General features: G+C 42.3%; 1 protein-coding gene across 4 annotated transcripts; it reads right to left on the bottom strand.

Annotated features, from left to right (window-relative positions):
* Window positions 1–1,379: 1,379 nt before the first annotated feature.
* OPTN (optineurin) lies at window positions 1,380–18,083 on the bottom strand. 4 transcript variants are annotated; one of them, XM_040061518.2, is made up of 14 exons: window positions 17,924–18,083; window positions 16,861–17,037; window positions 14,950–15,152; window positions 12,712–12,867; window positions 11,602–11,678; window positions 9,413–9,547; window positions 8,213–8,294; window positions 6,830–6,945; window positions 6,020–6,169; window positions 4,954–5,047; window positions 4,128–4,286; window positions 3,326–3,456; window positions 2,533–2,612; window positions 1,380–2,372 (listed from the first exon to the last, which is right to left on the bottom strand). In XM_040061518.2, the coding sequence occupies exons 2-14, from the start codon at window positions 17,024–17,026 to the stop codon at window positions 2,251–2,253; spliced, it is 1,671 nt and encodes a 556-aa protein (XP_039917452.2). In that variant the 5' UTR covers window positions 17,027–17,037; window positions 17,924–18,083; the 3' UTR covers window positions 1,380–2,250. The 4 variants fall into 4 exon arrangements, with proteins under 4 accessions (XP_039917452.2, XP_039917453.2, XP_039917455.1 ...); XM_040061519.2 differs by having other exon boundaries at window positions 9,413–9,544; window positions 17,924–17,943; XM_040061521.2 differs by lacking the exon at window positions 17,924–18,083 and adding an exon at window positions 17,673–17,821.
* Between the last annotated feature and the right edge of the window lie 113 nt (window positions 18,084–18,196).

Genomic DNA, 18,196 nt, shown 5'->3' with positions numbered 1-18,196 from the left:
AGAGGAGCCCGACAGCCACCTGGCTACACCCTCCTGTCAGGGGTTTGAGGAGAGTGAGAAGGTCACACCCGAGCCTCCTTGTCTCCAGGCTGAGCTCCCTCAGCTGCTCCGCACAGGACTTGTGCTCCAGCCCCTTCTCCTGTTCCACTGCCCTTCTCTGGACACCTCCAGCACTTCAATGCCCTTCCTGCCCTCCAGAACTGGAGACAGGCTTCAAGTTGTGGCCACACCAGTCCCCACAACAGAGGGAAGAATCACACTCTCGTCCTGCTGGACACATTATTCCTGGTACAGGCTCTGAGTAAGCCCGTTTAGCTACAGAGTTGCCCGTGTCTGGGCAGAGTGGCCTCAGGTACCGGTCACAGCAGGTGCCATCCTCATCTAGAAAACCTAAACAATGTCAACTTCAATCCCAGTTATTGTCACATATGCTGTAGACAGAATTTTATAGTTTGGTCAGCTTCTCTTTGATGCAACTACAGTTCTGTGAAAAACATTTCTGAGGATGTACAAGCTCATTGCTGGACTGCAGTTAGTAATGACAACAAAAAATAAACTTCGCTGTAGCATGAATAGGTTTCAGTGTATTGTGGCTTTATTCTTTGGAGTTCCTTGCCCCTCATAATTTGTACTATGAGACCTGCTCTTTTATCTTTCTACGAAGACCTATTTCATGTAATGCCCATGTTTTCCTGTTAGCACCCCCGTGCTAACATCCCCTCTCAATGAAACCTCCTCAGATGATTCATTTTGACTTGACAAATGCATACGTTATTCCTTCTTCAGCCTTTCACATTGATTTTCTGTGTTTTCATTAAGGTTAATGCTTCTCAGATGAAATCAGCTCTATTATCATTTTGTTAGTCTGCTTCTGGCCTAGTAGCATTTCCATCAGATTTTAATCATTGCAGAATCCATGACTGTCACGAAGCTCCCATAATAAAATGGATTCAGAGTAAAAAAAAAGCCCATAAATCCTACTGTCACCAGGAACCAATTAAAAGCCAGTAAGAGATTGCATCTGCTGGGACTACTTGTAATTGATAAAGAAGGTTGCAACAAGGCTCATGAATACCGCTACACAACAGTCAGCTCTTGTGTTACCTGAAATTATGGATGAGGCTGTAGATGAGACATAACAGAAAATAAGAATCCAGAGTCTAAAAGTGTTAATTAGAACAACAGTGACAACAAGCGAGGTTAAAAAAATTACTCAAATTATAATGGCAAAAGAGGGATTGCCTCCCTTTTGTTGAGATAAAAACACCTAAGAGGACAAGAATATAACTAATTCACTACAGTTGTTTCTACACAAGCTTTCAGACACAGGAATCTGCAATCCTGTTTCAGTCTCCCAAGTATTCATAAGCACAGATCAATTTATAATTGTAATAGATTTATTTTGATAGGGAAAATCCACTATATTCTTTTTAAATTAGGTTACATCCATCTCAGTGCTTTCTACCACAATACTGTACAAATTCAAATGCTTTTATTATAATAAAGAAAAATTAAGATAACATCATAAAATTTAACAGTTCTATAAAACCAAGGGACTTGAGTACACCAGGCGCTACATATATCAGACCTAGCTGATCCATTTTAAACCTTACTCACATCTGGCTAAAGCAAGAAGTTACATAAGCCATCAAAAATTTAACATCAGATTAGTATGGTCACAAGGGCAGCAATGAAATGGCCATCTGGAGAAAGAGCAGGGTTCACTTCAAATGCTTGATGAATACAGCACTATTCCATTTTGCTGAAAGATTATCAAACGGCTTTTTTTGTGTATTACTTTCCTGGTATATAGTATATAAGAGATGAAGTATTTACGGGCTCACATATATAATATACATATATAATATACATATATATATACCTGATCAGCAAATATCTCATCTCTCCTCTGACCTCAGTGATTCAGTCCCATTCTGCAGAGTAGCCATAGAGCAGAGCACTTCAGGGGAATGTTCCTGAAAGGTTTCATAGCAGCAGACACACTGTGAGTTCTGTAGCACATCCATGTTGTTAATCTATGAGAACTCCTTCCCTAAAGCAGATTACAACAAGATTAGTGACTACAGGGCAAGGGAAGAGTTCTACCCTTTTCCCATTGAATTAATAAGCAAAGCCCTGAAAACTTCCTTTGTAGGACATAAGAGCTGAGCATTATTTGAGCAAGAAGAAAAAAATCCCGAAGTGTTTGGCAGGTGAACTTCCAGAAGACAAAGAATTGGAGGGCATCACTCAATTAATGCAGTCCATAACGTGAATCTGCAGTGTGTCCAAATCGGGTAGAATTTCTTCACATTTAGGACATGAATAAATTGAAATATTCCGCTGCTCTGGCCAATCTTGACTATTAGTTCCTGCAAGCAGAGAAGATAAATGATTAACTGTTGTATTACCTGGTTTTGCTCTCTGCAGCTACCCAGCTGCCAGAATAACCACAGGGAAGCTGTCTGCAGCCAAGCAAAGCTGGTTTAACCTGAACCTGACCCTGAGGGCTGCAGAAGGTGCTTGCAGTACCTCTTTGGACAAGGTGAGGTGAGTGCTCCCGATCCGGCATCCTGGCTCCGTGGCGACTCTGCATCTCTGCCAGAGAGGTTCTGTGGATAATAAACAAGTCAAGGGCTCTGAAAACAGACTCCTGTCAACTTTTGTTCACAAATGCTGCTCAGAAACAGGACCTAGAAATGCCACTGCTTTGTGAGATCGTGCCAGAGGTCTGCTGAAATCAGGGTCATGCAACTGACACCAGCAGCTGGATTTGTGCAACCAAAAACCTAGGGATCTAGGGCACACTTCTCTGGAAAGCTCCAAGGACTCTCAGCCCTTTCAGGGAAAACTGCAAATTTGCTTTAAGTAGAAAAGCAAGTTATACCATAAAAAGGACTCAGTGTACAGTTAATATGAAATGTAACTTGATTCAACTACCACAGTACTCGGAACTGTGTACTCAGCACTGCCTCCTGGAGAAGCAGCAGATATTCCTGGCACACACAGAGCAATATTAGCTGCAGATTCACAGCTAAAATTGAGGCCAGAACTCAAAGAAACTCACAGGGAGAATTTACCAAGCATGACTCATCCAAACAAAAACTTACTAAGAACTAACACACTTTACGGAGATTCTACCAGAAAATTGAGAAGTCAGCCAATTCACTTTTTTTTTTTTCTCCTTTTAAATTCAAATTAAGCAAGAGATGTCTGCAAGGTTATTTGCCTTTAGACTGAAATGCTCACAGGACAATGTCGGTCAACACCAGTACACAAAATAATAGGACAGTGCAAAAGCAGTTCAGCCAAAGTCTGTTCTCACCGGCCAAGATCTTCAAAATTTTGCTGCTCTTTTATTAGGTATGCCAGCTGGACAGCCAATTGTTCCTTCTCCTCATGGATCTTCTCTCTTGCTGCTCTCTCAGCATGGAAATCAGAACAATAAACCTCCATCTGATCAGAGAAATGGAATTGGGCTGAAAATTAACTTTGACTGAACCATATTTGTATATGTCAAAATCAAAAATCTGTATCATAATCTGCATCTACTCAAAACATGCACACCTGCAAAGCTAAGACCTGCCCTTCTCACAAGGTGAAGGGGACTAAACAGTTTCTGCACTCTGCAAAAGATACTCCGAGTGTCTTACCTGGGACAAAGGTATTGCCTCTGATGTACAGAGGCAGAAATGAGGCACAGACAAGCAGCAAGGGTGACTTGACTGATTACACTGACAAATCTGTGGTTCAGATAGTGGAACCAGGCCAAGATGCCAGTTCTGTGCCTTAAATGAGGCAAACCCTTTTCAGTCACTTAACACATGCTGGTTTGAGTAAAATCATTCCTAAAACATATGCAGTGATTCTTAAGCCAGTGGTTCTAAATACACATCTACTCCCAGCTTCTGTTTGCTGTGCCAGACTCCAGCATACACAGTTCCTCCTACAGAGCCCTAGAATATAGTGGGTAAAGCCTCTGCAGGGATCTGCAAGGCAAGCCAAGTATAGGGAATTATGCTTTGAAGTTGAGAAAAGGTATTCAGCATTCCAGCACGAGCCATTAAATGCCTCCTGGTTTCTGAATATTGGGTGGGGGAAGTAGCCAGTTTGTGAAGAGCTGATACCTGAGCACGGAGCACAGACATAGTTTCAAGGTCCTCCTCTTGCTTAGCAATTATGTGCTTCATTTCATCTATCTGGAGCTGCTTTGCAGCAAGGGCTTGTTCTGCCAACTCCACCTTTGCTGTCAGTTGTTCCACCACAGCTTTATCTACTCTGTCCAGCTGCAAAAAAGAACTGCGATTACGAAATGAACGCTGAATATGACCCTTCTCAAAGTGTAAATTTGCTTCTTACTTCTCTCCTTGGAAAAGGATCCCATTTTGGTCACCAAAGGAATCTGGACTAAGACAGCAGTGGCGACTGATATTTTACCTCAAAGATTAGTTTTGAGCTTTCAAACTACATTGTATCAAGTTGAAAGACAACCCCCTAGTGGACACTGCAAAAGACCTTTTCCTAGTTTCTGAAATTACACAGAACAATATGGCACTTCCATGGTGGTTCAGTTCCTAACAAGACCTCACTGAGGCAGGCATGCTATTTAAGAATACAAAAATGTTTAGAGATTTACCTTCCCACATTTTTATAAATGATGCTGCAGCAACACTGATGTATCAATCACTTCTGTCTAAGGACTGGACTCTATGCTGCAACGCACTGCAGATTAGACTTTACCCAGAAAACACCATGGAAGTACTGATGTGTGGATAAAGTTTTCTGTAACTGAGAGCACAGAATCCATGTTTATCAGAGCAGTGCTGCTATGTTGCATGCAATTATGTAGGAGGGATGATAGTCGTTTCCTGTCCAAATCTGATCCTAAAGTTGTTCTCCCACCCCTTCCCCCTCAGTCCTAATTAATTATGATTTCTTTTGTGGTGAGTTTACCTCTTTGAGTTTCATTTCATCAATTTTTTTCATTGCCTCAGTGAGTTCTGGAAGGAGTTTGCTATATGAATCCTGGAGGTTATTGTATCTTGCCCTGTTTATGACAAGAAAAGAGATAAAGGTTTGAAATAATTCTTTGAAATCTAAACAAAGTTAGAAGTTTAAAAAAAGCCACTACCAGCTCCTTGCAAATCAGTCTGCATTTCTGGTGAGAAAAGTCATGCTCCATGTCTCAACACCTCTCTTCCAATGAGTTGTGTGCTGCTCTATCCATGAATTGAGCACAAACCAATGTCCTTACAGATCATCTGCATTTCATATTGAAGAATCCATCACTCAGTATTTTCATATGAAGTTCACAAATTCTGTTCAAAATGTAACACCCCTCTTAGGAAGACATTCAAGTCTTGACTCAGACTTCAAGTGAAGCAGAATTCATCAGAATAACCAGACACAGACTCCAAAGATAAAGAGCAGCTTCTGCAGCAGCTGAAGAAGTGTCCTTTGGGAAGTTCAGCCTCTCTGAACAGCTTGGACCGACATTTTCACACTCCTTACATGGACTGCACATGAAAGGGAGCAGGCAGCCAAAGCAAACAGCCTCTCTTTACCTCAGTCTCACCACACACTTGACTCTCCTAGTGCAAATATACTGTAGGGATTGCAGACCTCTTCATTAATGTCACTTTCCCAGCACTGTCACCACCTGACTTGTCCCTGCCCTGTAGGACGTGTCCTCATTTAGCCCTGCTAGTCAGTGGCACAGCTGTTGTCACTTCTCTGCTTCCTCCACTTGTATCTTACACCAGGCGCTATTCCTCCTTTGACTTTATGATTAAAGGAAGATACAAGTCAGAGTTGACAGCTCAAGTGTTCCTAAGTGAGGGGTTCATTAGATGAAAGAATACAGAGTTCTACTTCATCATCTACAAACACAGCATAGTTTCAAAGGGTGCAGGACACAAAAGTAGTACTTCAGATTCAATTCCCCTTTGGCTAAGTTCCCTTGGACTTCGCTTCTTCACTGACAATACCTTCCTAGAATACTAAAACAAATCATACTCACTTTTCTTCATGTGTCTTGGCTTGTTCCAGCTTGACCTCTGCCTGCATGCTCTCAACCTGAAGTTCCAACTTCTTGATGGTGTATATTAGTTGCTGCTTCTCCTCCAATTCTGATGCAGCAGCCAAGCTTTTTCTTTCCAGTACCTGGCACCTGATAGAAAACAAAAAGAAGTTGATCTCTTCTGTTCACCTCTCCTGATGGATATTTCCCATGAGGCACGCAGCAAAAAGAGTATTTGTATGGTTCACTTTAAAGGCTTATTTTGATGAAGAACATGGAAAGACAAAAATCTGTCTATACACAACCATCAGAAAAAAAAGCTATGGAAACCAACACTTACTTTCTTACTATTATGAATCTGGAAATTGAAAGGAAACTAAGCAAAAAACTGAGGGTCTTGTAACCACTTTTATTACCTACACAATCTTCTTCAAAAGCCCAGACCGCTCATGTGAAAAGGTTATAACCAAGTCCCTTGGCTTTTTTCCCTAAAGCCAGAATAGGGACTGGTTATGTGAAGGAGAAAACAGAAAAGATTTCTCTTTACATCACGACAGGTTAAAACCCAAATCTTATAATTCAAGGCACTGAGGTTCTATTTGTAGAACTAGGTTGGCAGCTCAGATTTTCTGACAATTGCTTTATTTCTGCACTTCACCACTTACAAAGAAGGAGCATTCTTTAACAGTACTTCAATGAAACAGTTATTTAAGTTGATATTTGTAGAACTGGTGAGTTTCCCAAGATGGGAGTTGTCATACAAGTATGTACTGGATGTCATGACAGAACTTTTGCCCTTCTGAGCCTTACTTTTCTTGAAGTTTCTTCTGAATCAATTCTGCTTCTTTTAACTTCCCATGGGCTTCCTGAAGCTCCTTAAACAGAGCACAAACTTGCAGATTCAGGGTTTCTACTTCACTGCCAACCTTTCAGAGAAAAAATAATGAAAATTACGTATGGACAATTCAAGATAGTAAAGTTACAGGCTAAGAAAGATAAGCAGGAAGTCTCACTCTAAAGAAAACAGCCTAAGTTAGTTTGCACAGTTACAGTCTATACTCAGTAATAAGGCCTCATCTACAGAGCTTTACAATTATTCCACACTGCACCCCCCTATTTGTTCCACTAAAGATCTACATTTTACCACAGAGGCAAGAAACATGAGCTCTGCTGACAAGAGCCTCTGAAGAAACACAACAGTGTACATGGAAACTGCTGCCAGCACAAGCACAAGTGCTGACCTCAGTATCCACTTCAATGAGGAGTGTTGGGCACAGGCTGTAACTCAGGCAAAGTGGAGATAAGAGCACTGGAAAACATTAATTAACTGAGACATCATCTGCTTTCCCTAGGAAGGGCATCTCTTGACCTGCAGACTGGTGTTGTTTAACCAACCCAGTCCTGCCCTAAAATACTTGTCCTGACCTTCAGAAGGGCACAGGTCTCCAGCAGGTCCCATAGCATATTTCCAAGTCCCATGCAGCACTTCAGAAACTCACACACCTCACATACAAGCATTCTTAGTTGCCTGTATTATGCAGTTGCACTGAACCAGCATGGACCTCCAAGGCTATGGGATTGCACTCTCACTTCACACAGAAGCTTAAAGCTGAAGGCACAGAAGTTAAAGCATCTGACTGGAGATGAATCCCAACCCCAGCATTCTTTCAAATCCTAATTCAAAACATCAGGACTAAGTTTTTGCCTGGAACTGTGTCTCAATCCAATATAGTTATGCCTCGCCATTGTAATCCCACTAAAAACATGAACAAACCTAAAGCAGGTGTCATATGAGCGCCACACAGACTAAAAGTCTGTTTTACAGTGTGCTGTCACTGGATTCTGATCCAAAAGCTGACCTAGGCAGCAGTGAGGAAATTCACACAATCTAGATGATTTCTGGAGCTAGAAATGACAGTATTTCTCTGTTTACTGGGCATGGCCAGGGCAATGTGGTATAACTGCAGTTATGTCAAGCCTCCCAAATCCTTGGCCCTCAATCCCACCCCTTTGCAGTGGCTGGTGTAATTTGGAACCACCTCTAAGATACACCAAAGTTCACTTCCATTACCTGTGCAGGACAATTTCCCCTTGCTCCCTGAGTGGAAGTCAAAATCTAGACCCTGAGGCTGGTGACCTCAACAAGTCAGCTGTATGTTGTTACATCCTACATGGCTAAGGGCAGGTACTTACAGCTTCTGAACTCTCTTCTTCCTGTTCAGTTTGTGTCCCACTCTCCAGGCAGCTTCTGGTCTCCTTCTCCAGCTTTGACAGTCTGAAGAAGAGAAGGAGCCAATAATGATGCATTTGGCTTATATTTCAGGTGAGACTTTGACTATACAAGGATTTCATGCAAGTGATGTACTCTTTTTGTAACATCACAGCCACAAAAAAAACCACAAGGCAGAATGGAAAGCACAGACATGGAGGAAGGCCTGCACAATCATAGGGGTTCTTGAAGAACATTGTGCATATTTAATTAAAATGGATTTGTAAGTCTGCAGGTGTGGTGGAGGCCATGACATTCAGTCCAAAGGGACTGATCTTTGGTACAGTCCAAAACTGCCAACTCTTTGGAAATAGATCACTGTTCACTGAATCCAGTGATTATATTGCCTCTGTTCTCCTATGGTATTTTCAGGGGCTGAGATTTCTAAGAATTGTTTGGTTATGTCTCATTACTCTTCTAGGAAGACCACATAGAAGCAATTACTGTGACACCAACCTTTCATAGTAGATAATGTCTGGGAAGTCTTACTCTTGTCTCTCTGAAGTGGGCATCTGGAACTGCTTGGGGAATTTGCCACTCCTGAAGAGTCGTGCTGATTTACACCCACAGAAATGAGCTGAGACAGACCCTCATACAGGTCTCATTGTGAAAACTCTCTCTCTTAGAAAAGTTTGGAATTAAACATATTTTAGACATTTCTAAGGAGCTTTTGCAAGCTCACACAGTGCTAAATGTAGCCTGCCAATATTACGAAGAGCACTATAATCCTATTTTAGACATAGGGATTTGGTTAAGGCCCCACACAGAGATGATTCATACAAAACCAAGTAACTGTGGAGGAGTGAATGGAAAGAATAGCCTCAAGTAGTCATCCTATCTTTCCGAATAACTCGGGGTTAGTTCAAACCCAAGAAGAAATGGGTAATTTGCCTTGATCTGTAATGCTTCAGGAAATCAAAATAAAATCTCTTTTGCCCATGGATGAGAACTGTGGTTTATCCCTGTATAGACAACCACAAGATGTTATTACATGAAGAGTTCAAGAAATTCTCCATCCAAATCACACTGATATTTCAGCTTGTTGCTGATCATTCAGAGACTTGATAACGGCAGCAGTCCTGAAAGAAAACAGCTCCAAATGTTACAATGCACCTTCTTCATACCTCTCTTTGTGATCCCGCAGCTCCTTCTCAAGTTCTTCCCTCTTCTGAGTTTCATTTCTAAGGCAGCAGAGCAGCTGGCTCACAGTTAGCTCCTCAGACTCCAAATTCTTAGATTCATCTGCAGATTTGCTCCTGCTTCAAACCAAAGGAGATGTAAATAACAAATAAAAGCTACCCCTTTAGCAGTGCACTCCCTTAACCCTAATGCTGGGATGCAGTCTGAGAGGCCACCATTTCACACAGTGCTGGAAGCCAGTGCTCTGAGCAAAGGGCTGATTCCCAATTGCCAAGAGCCAAGACCAGTAGCCACAGCGCATGTGTGTGCAAATGAAGGGCACAGGCAGTCCCCTTCCAGCTCAGGTAACAATTTAGCACTTAAGTAAGGAAAGCAAAAGCAGTAATGACAATACACAACCCAATGCACTTATTCTGACCTATTTTGAAGCCCTTTCTGCAAAATGCTGCTGTCTATTCCTACAAACGCTTTTTTTTTTTTTTTGCAATAAAGCACAGAAAATTTCTTATCTTTGCCTCACTCCTTTATGGAAAAGAAAGCATATCCCATTAAAAAGGGTGATCAGAAATCACTTTATTTTTCTGAAAAATAATCTTTAATGTTTTACTCTCTTCACATTTCATAGCTCTTTTCAAAATCATAATATGCCACTGTAAATTGAACCAGAACAAAAACAAAGCTCAAAAAAATAGGGTGCATGACAAAATACTGTATTCCATTATACCCATTTTTATGACCATCCAGACAGAAAGTCAAAATCCCCAAACTGTATAGAAGACAGGCAAGTTAGACTGTATATTTCAGAGCCTCAGCTGTAAAACAGCATGTGTTAAAAATTCTGCTTTTGTAGTTCAGAAAAGAAAGCAAAGCAAAGAGTCTTCTGTGTGCTTCTGAGAGCTAGAAACCTCTGGTGAGCAAAATTCAATACCCAAAAGACAGTGTTCAGCCAGGATATTTTAAGTAAATAACTTTTATCAGGAGATTTTTAGTGCAGTTCTACCCTTACAGAAATAAATCCATCCTGCGTGGATCACATTTCTTTGAACCTGTTAACAGCACCCATCTAAAGTTTCAGTGCTGGACAAAGACACGTGGTGACACTGGAAATACTTTAAGAGGTATGTATGCACCCTGCTCTTGTAGATATGGCCCAGATTCTCCTCCAAAGGTAAGCAAGTTCCACAGGGAATGTCTTCTCATGATCAGTGTTCTCACAAGCCACAACTAACAAGCAGCTTAATACTTGCTGCTCAGTCTGTGGTCAGCAAATCTCTCAGTTTTGTCCACAACTGTGACACCCTTTTGTTTTTTTCTCCTTCAACTTCTTATCTGCATGCTGAAGGACAAGTTTCTATGCTATTACACTGAACCACTGTTCTCCTTTGCAGTGACATAGGAAAGGACAACATGGAGCACAGCCTTCTGGCCTGCTATGTCCTTAGCATTTTCCGTATCCTTCCCTTTCAAAAGCAAAGGCACAAAGTAAATAAGAGTTCTAGCTGCTAAACTGGGCAGTATCCAAAATGGAAAGCTGAACAGTATCAGATGTCTATGTCCACAAGGAGTAAAGGTTCAGCCAGGGGCAAGAAAGTCCCTTGTGTCCTGGAGCTGATGTAAAGATCAAATTTTGAGAAGTAACCTGAACAGAATGTTGGTATCTTCAACCCAGTAACCGGAAAAGCAAGAACTACATTGCACTGTGTGTCTACCCCATCATGGATACACTTCATACCAAGCAACACAAACAGGGTCAGATATGAAAGACTATGAGACCTCTGACTCTTACCAATATCTGCATAGTAGGGTTGAGGACAGATACTCTATTAGATGGCCCCAATGATTAGGAGGGAAGAAGTCCCTGCAGCCTCTATCTTTGTCTTTTCTCTTTGGTCTCCCTTAAAAGCCTGAAGAGTTGGCAAATCAGAATGTCCATAAATGCCTGGCCAAATGCCAGAAGATGCACTTCCTCTAGTCAGCTAGTAAAAATTGGAACGAAAAATGTCAGAAGGTCTTACCACATGCTAGGAAGGCAGAGCTACCGCAATGGAGGGGTGCAAAGCCAAAGAAAAAGAGGATTTTCTAGTGCATTCCTTATAGAAAGAAATCCCTTACATTGAAACCGAAACCCGAGGCAGAAGTCTGAACCACACATATCCCACAGGAACCTACGTACATGTAGACAGCAACATTACTGGGCATTTCACCACTATTCTCTTGATGCTCCTTTGCAGTTTTATTTATTTCCCCTTCCTAGGAGAGAAAAAAAACCACTATTAGCTCAGTATTTGGACTAAGCAGGACAGGGTTTTATTTATTTGAGTTAAGGAATGAAGAAAAACAGGGAGAATTGCTATCAGGGCAATACAGATTAAAAAAAAAAAACTCCTACAGATCATCTTCATGTTTGGAAATTCTTAATTTAAATACTTCACATGCCTTTCCCTGTATCTCTTCCAGCTTGATTAGAGAATAGGAACAATGAGATCTACCCTTCTCCATTCATCAGCAACTTCCACAGCCACTCGCCCCTGTGAAGATGACTGAGCACCACACAGCAAGTCAATGGCACTGCAGGTGACTTTCAATATAAGCCTAGAAATCACTCTCCAGCCTCCTAAAAGAACAACTCTTCTTTCCCACTACAAACCACTCTCCTTGATCTTTGTAGCCCAAAGGAGAATCCTTTTAGCAAATAAAAAGGAGAATGTGCCCCTGAGTTTTTTCTGACAACTCCAAACAAATTTTAATGACATTTTTTAAATTTCTTTTTGCAGATCTACTTTCCAGAGAGAGGATATGGGGAATAGAGAGATAGCAGAAGCCTGCATTTTCACATTTCAGTTTGCCTGTGAAGATTTTCCAGATAAGAGTAAAAAAGGTACATTTTTATGCCTCTAGGGAATACTCTCTAGAGTTTTGCACTTAAGTTCTGTTTGCCTGCATCTCTGCTTATCTCTCAGTAGGAAGTAAGCCCCATTCTCAAAAGAAAATGCCCCATCTGTGCACAGGTGTTGCCCCTTAACAAAACATAGTACTGATGTTCCCAGAAATTCCAACTAAGACAAGACTTTTTAACTAGTGCAATAGAGGCTATGAAATCAATTTACTTAGAGCTTTAAAGTGGAAGGACAAAAATTAATTCCAAGACTTTTACCACATTTACACTATCTTGTAATCCACAAGTGCTCTATGGCAGGTAAAATAAGGGACCAAATAATTGCAGAATTATTTAGGCTGGCACCTGGCTGCAGGTTACTGTGTTCCTCTTATTCCCTTTACTTACGTTCATCCCAATCTCCACAAAGGAATCCTCTGCTGAGATGTTCAGCTTGACCTGCAGCTCCGAAATGATGGCGAGCAGATCTGCCTTCTCAGCCTGGAGCCGCTGCACCTGGGACTTCAGCTGCCTCACTTCCTTCTCGGGAGCCTTGCAGCCCTCCTGGGATGAACACACCCTGTATTAGCCAACCAAAAGGGACCACCAGCCAAGGAGCACACAGCCTGAACGTAAGTGTCCTACATCTCTTTTCTGTTCAGGCTTGCCTGAAAACCCCAAAGTACAACCCTTAAATTATGTTTTAGTTCACTCAACAGCAAGAAGTCTAAACTGTGAAACCAAGTTAATGAAACACTGGGCATCCCACTGCTGGAAAGTATGGGACTTGGTCTCTGAACGTACAGATAATTAGGATGTAAATTTTTGCCTGAATCTGTGCCTTTTGCTACCACACAGGGTATCAGCCAGCCTCCAGAATTATTGCATTTTTTCACCCATATCCCTATTCCCCTTTTCCCAAATCTAACCAAGATTCAAGGGAGGAAAGACCACCGGGCAGCAACACACCCCACTCTGAGCCTTTCCCCACCATCTAGTTTCTTTGTATCCCATTTCCATGTATAAATCTTCCCGATTCCTTGACCTTCACAAAGTCTCTGTTCCTCAGAGATTCTCCCCAAACTTCTCTCCTTCCAGTCATGAACATCTCCTTTGCCTTCTGCCTTTTCCCTCTCTAGGTTGCTCAAAACCCTCTCTTAAGACTCTACATAACCAGCAAGACTAATTTTTCCCTTTCCTTTAAATGCTGCTCCCCATTATGAAACTTTCCCTGTGAATTTATTTCTTCCTTATTTTCTAATCTGAGCTTCCACCTCCTGATAATGCCTTTATTACACCACATAACATCAGTGCAATTTCTGAACAATTCCTGGAATCTGAATTACATTCTAAGCTATGATTATACCAAATCTCCAAATATGCTGACAGTGTCTCATCCCACAATACCACTCTGCACCTCTGACCTGCTGCTGCCTCTGATTTTGTGCTTATACTTTAAGAGGATGCATTTAGAGTCAGTTCCAGGGAAGAAGAGATGTTTCAGATTTCTCAAGCAGGCTGGAAAACTCTGGCAATAGCATACTTTATGCAGTCAAAGTACAAGAAATTCTACAACAGATAGAAGGATTATAAATCCTCTACTTTCCCTTAAAAAATACTCCAGATTTATGAAATCCTGAATTTTCTTGACAATTCTGAAACACAACTTTCAGTCTGTAAAGGCTGTGTAAGTAATATACAGTCACACTATTTAAACACAACTTTCCTCCCCCTTGCGTGTTCTGAGTTTACTGGCCAATTTTGATTTACATGCTGAAACACTTCTTACAGAGTTCCATTAAACAGTCAGGAGAGAAAAGCAGAATCTACTAGACTAGTGACTCTGTTGAGAAAAAGAATCACTAATACATTCATCCTTCATCAGACAACAGAGAATCCACATAGGTCCTGGAGGTACCAGACACCAGAATGCATCAGTTTGGCTCTGCAAGGAACTTAAGTAACTTTTCACATGACCATTTGGGACACAAAACAGGTTTTGTTTTGATGGACTTTGCCCACAGATGCCTTCAGAACCACCTGCAAAATGTTGCCTGGCTATTGTGCAACATTAGAAATGATGTGTAACAGAGCCAAAGGCAGGACACAGAGAGAATGCTCAGTCAGACTCAAATGGAGCAGCAGAACACAGATCTAATCTGACCTCAGTAAAAGAGCTTTCATAAAAGAAGATTGATATAATAAAAATAGATGGCATGTATTTCTTTTTTGCTTGTTTACATGTCAACTCCTCCCAGGAAACATAATACAAAAAGCAATTAAATTATCATGAGAGACAGATAATCTAACTAATGAAGGGATGGATAAAGTAAAGAGATATCCAAGAATAAATGAAAAATGAGCATGAAATTCTAGTTCTTATTTATTATGTAAAAAAGTTTAATTATTATTGTATACTAAATGCTAACAAAAAAAGTAAATTATCTCACGTGTGCCATGATTTTCTGTTACTACACTCTGAAAGGCCTCACTTTATAAAGTAAGTCAGGTCAGGACCATTTCTTAGAGCTAAGGATAAAAACGGAGATGTTAACAAATCTCCAAACCATCCCAGAGTGATGAATCCTAGAATCACAGAAGGAACTGAATGCTCCAGACTTTCAATTCAAACAATTCCTTATTTACCATTTCAGCTCCTTCTTCTCTTTCCTTTAAGCTCTGAAGTTGCTGCTGCAGCTGTTCATTTTCAATGCACTTGGCCTGCAAGCACTGCTTTGCCTCCTTAAACTTTAATTCATAAAATTCTCGTTCTTCTTTCTGCTTCTCTCTCCAGGTGGAAAGTTCCTCATATCGGTCCTTCATAGCTTGGTTGTGCAACTTCATGGCTTCTAAATGGTAGCCAGAGAGAAGACATTGAATCACATTAATCCTCTGTCCACAAAACAGCAGATTTCCACTACACTGAGCTCAGCACTCTTCAGCATCAAATGGGCTGGCAATAATTGGGTATGAAATGTGAGCCTCTATCTGGCGTACCTTAAATACCAAGCTGAAACTAAACTTATCATAGTCCGTTAGCACTATAATAAATAGCTTTAAATCCACTGCTGAGATCATGTGCCCCCATTCACTGACTTCTTGACTTTTTCCTAAACCAAGAAGCCAGAAGGATTGTTTACAAGAGATACTTGGTATCTTGCCATGTGGGGTGTTTACGTGATCAGCCCAAATGAAACTGAAGTGAGCTACTGAAACTGCTGAGACTTGGCGGGGAAAACATGGTGGACTGGTAAATTACTGCATGGAAACAGATGCTATCAAATCAAGTGTCTCAAATATGCCCAACAATGCTCTCCCCCAATATTTGGTTAAGACTGGATTGCAAGCATTGAAAAAATATACCAAACAACTTACAGCTGAAGTCAGTACTTACAGTCAGTAAGTAACAAAGTCAGTATGTAACAATATCAGTCTTACTATTGCAAAATGCTTACAAGGTCTTTAGGCAGAATCAGTGAAATTATTTTAGACATCCTTTTTTAAAAGCAAACAGCTCAAAGCTGGTTGCTTAAAAATCCTTGATATTTGTACTTTCCAGTAACTTCCATTACATCCTGATGTCATGTGATAAACTGTCCATAAATCCTTCAGGTTATGAAAAAAAATATAGTCTGGAGAATGATCCTGCAAGTTATGGGTTACAGCAGCTGTAAATATGTCCCAGAACATTATCCTCTATAAGACCTTTCAGCAAAATACCAGAGGTACTTCTACAAACAACTTTCCTGCTTGATTCCCATGACACAGAGAATTTGGACCAGGTCCAAAAATGATTCAGGAAGAATTTAAACACCAGTGTAAAACCACAATACAGGAGATATGTGACTCCAAGCTCTGCTGTCATATAAACAGTGAGATACCTCTGTCTTCTGCAATGAAAATTCTCAGATCCCCTGGGTTTTGCTCTAAGCATTTAAAGAAAAAAGAAAAAAGAAAAAAGAAAAAAGAAAAAAAAAAAAAAAAAGACACCTAATTTCCAGATGGAGAAGCAAATCTATCTCACATGAAGGACTCAAATCATTAGGAATTTTCAGGGAAGGCCACTGGTTTCTCCCAGATATACCCTGCCATAGCCACCACTCCTTTTTGAAGTATGGAAGGTACAGTACCCACCCCTCCTAACGCAGCTTTGGCAAAGTGTTTGTAATGGAGCAAACAGTTCTACAATACAAACCCAAAAGATCTTTCAGAGGTTGATGAGCAAATAGCACTTCATAGGAAGAAATTTTTCACGTCACCTTCTAAAGTACATGGTGCTACAATGCTTATATATAAAACTCTAGAGCAACTAAGTCACTCTTACATTCAGCTGTTCTCCCTCTAATGTACCACACCAACTCAATCTGATGTGTGCTACCAAATATCCTATTGATGTGTCTTATCAAACTGGCATTGTCACTTGCAGAGTTGTTTGTACAGTGAATGTTACCCAGCAAGGGCAAACAAGCACAGAATTCATACTCATAGGACAAAACAAACCCTTCAGAAGAGACTCAGGGCTCTTGCATTTTAAGACCAGCTCACGTGCACATTCACCTTTTAACTCATTGTTCTCAGTGATTAGTTCTTTCATCTGCTGCACCATCTCTTCGGGGGTGTAGGTGTTAAGGGCTGGGGCAGCCATGCTCTCCACTCCATTTTCTATTTCACTCTTGGAATGCTCTCCATTTTCAGCAGGACGGCCCTTCAACTTGCTGGACATCTCTGAAGCAGCTGTTACAAGGTTTGTCAAGAGAAAATCTTCAATTTCTTGCCCAATTATAAAGAAAGCATAATCACACTCATTTTATTAATACATGCAAGCCACATGCCTCGTCACAGCACACAGGCAACTTCAATCCCTCAAACCCCGCTACACCAGAGTATCCGTGAGTCAACGTTAATTCCCCGTGGGCCTAAAACACATGATCCCCAAGACGTCTTTCGTGCTAACCAACCCTTCCTCTGGGCATGAAACGAGACACTCGCCTCGCCCACCGCCTTGCCAGCCCTGACAGCTCTCGGGCCCCGCCGCCCGCCCGGCCCTGTCGGCGACCCGGCGCCGCCTTTCACGCCGAGAGCCCGTTTCCGCTGATTTTCAACTTTCATTTTCGCTTTCTTGTCTCCTTTTCCCGTTCTCCCGCATACCCCGCCGCGGTGCTGGGGAGGCTGCAGCGCCTGCACCAGGGGCTGCCCAGGCACGGTCCCTGGGCCAGACCGACCCCCGGGAGCCGCAAATCGGCCTTTCCCCGCCTTGCCCTTCCTCCCCGCGGGCCCACCCCGGATCCGCCGAGTCACCGGGCGAGCCCGGCCACGGCGACCGCCGCCCTCCGCTCTGGGCTGGCCTCAGGGACCCCGTCCCCGCTCACCCCTCACGGCGAGCCCATGGCAGCAGCGGCCCCGCTCAGCTGACGGACGGACGGACGGCCCGGCCTCCCCGGCCGTCCCTGCCCCCGCCTCCTCCTCCGCGGGGACTTCCCAGCTCCGCGCCTCCCACCTCCCGGCACGCAGCGTTCGCTTCCTTCTCTCTTTCCCGGCTGCCTCCCTCGGGTCTGCCGGCCCAGCAGGAGCGGCAGCCAAGTCCCCTGTGGAGCAGAAAGGTCGTGTGGGGAGCGCTGACCCTCAGGGGGAAGAATCCTGCGGGTCGATGAGGTTAGAAAAGACCTCTGAGATCTTCGAGTCCAGTTTATGACTGAGCACCACCTTGTCAAACGGGCAATTGCACTGACTGCCACTTCCAGACTTTGCTTTACAGTCACCTCCAGGGACAGTGACTCCACCTCCCTGGTCAGCCCGTTCGAACGTCGAATCATCCTCTACGTGAAGAAATTCCTCCCAATACCCAGCCTGAACCTTCCCTGGAAGAGCTTGAGGCCATGTCCTCTCATCGTGT

This window comes from Hirundo rustica, chromosome 4 (genome assembly GCF_015227805.2).
Source record: "Hirundo rustica isolate bHirRus1 chromosome 4, bHirRus1.pri.v3, whole genome shotgun sequence".
Taxonomy (NCBI): domain Eukaryota; kingdom Metazoa; phylum Chordata; class Aves; order Passeriformes; family Hirundinidae; genus Hirundo; species Hirundo rustica.
Note: the sequence above shows the minus strand (reverse complement) of the source record. Positions and strands in the feature narration are given on the sequence as shown.

Bases quoted from the DNA above. Each gene is read 5' to 3' on its own strand.
- OPTN (XM_040061518.2), bottom strand. From the start codon at position 17,026: ATGTCCAGCAAGTTGAAGGGCCGTCCTGCTGAAAATGGAGAGCATTCC. The intron at 12,868-14,949 runs GTAAATAAGGAA...TGTTCATCCCAG, and splicing joins GAGAAGAAGGAGCTGAAATG to GAGGGCTGCAAGGCTCCCGA. The intron at 5,048-6,019 runs GTGAGTATGATT...TGTCATAAACAG, and splicing joins GCCAAGACACATGAAGAAAA to GGCAAGATACAATAACCTCC.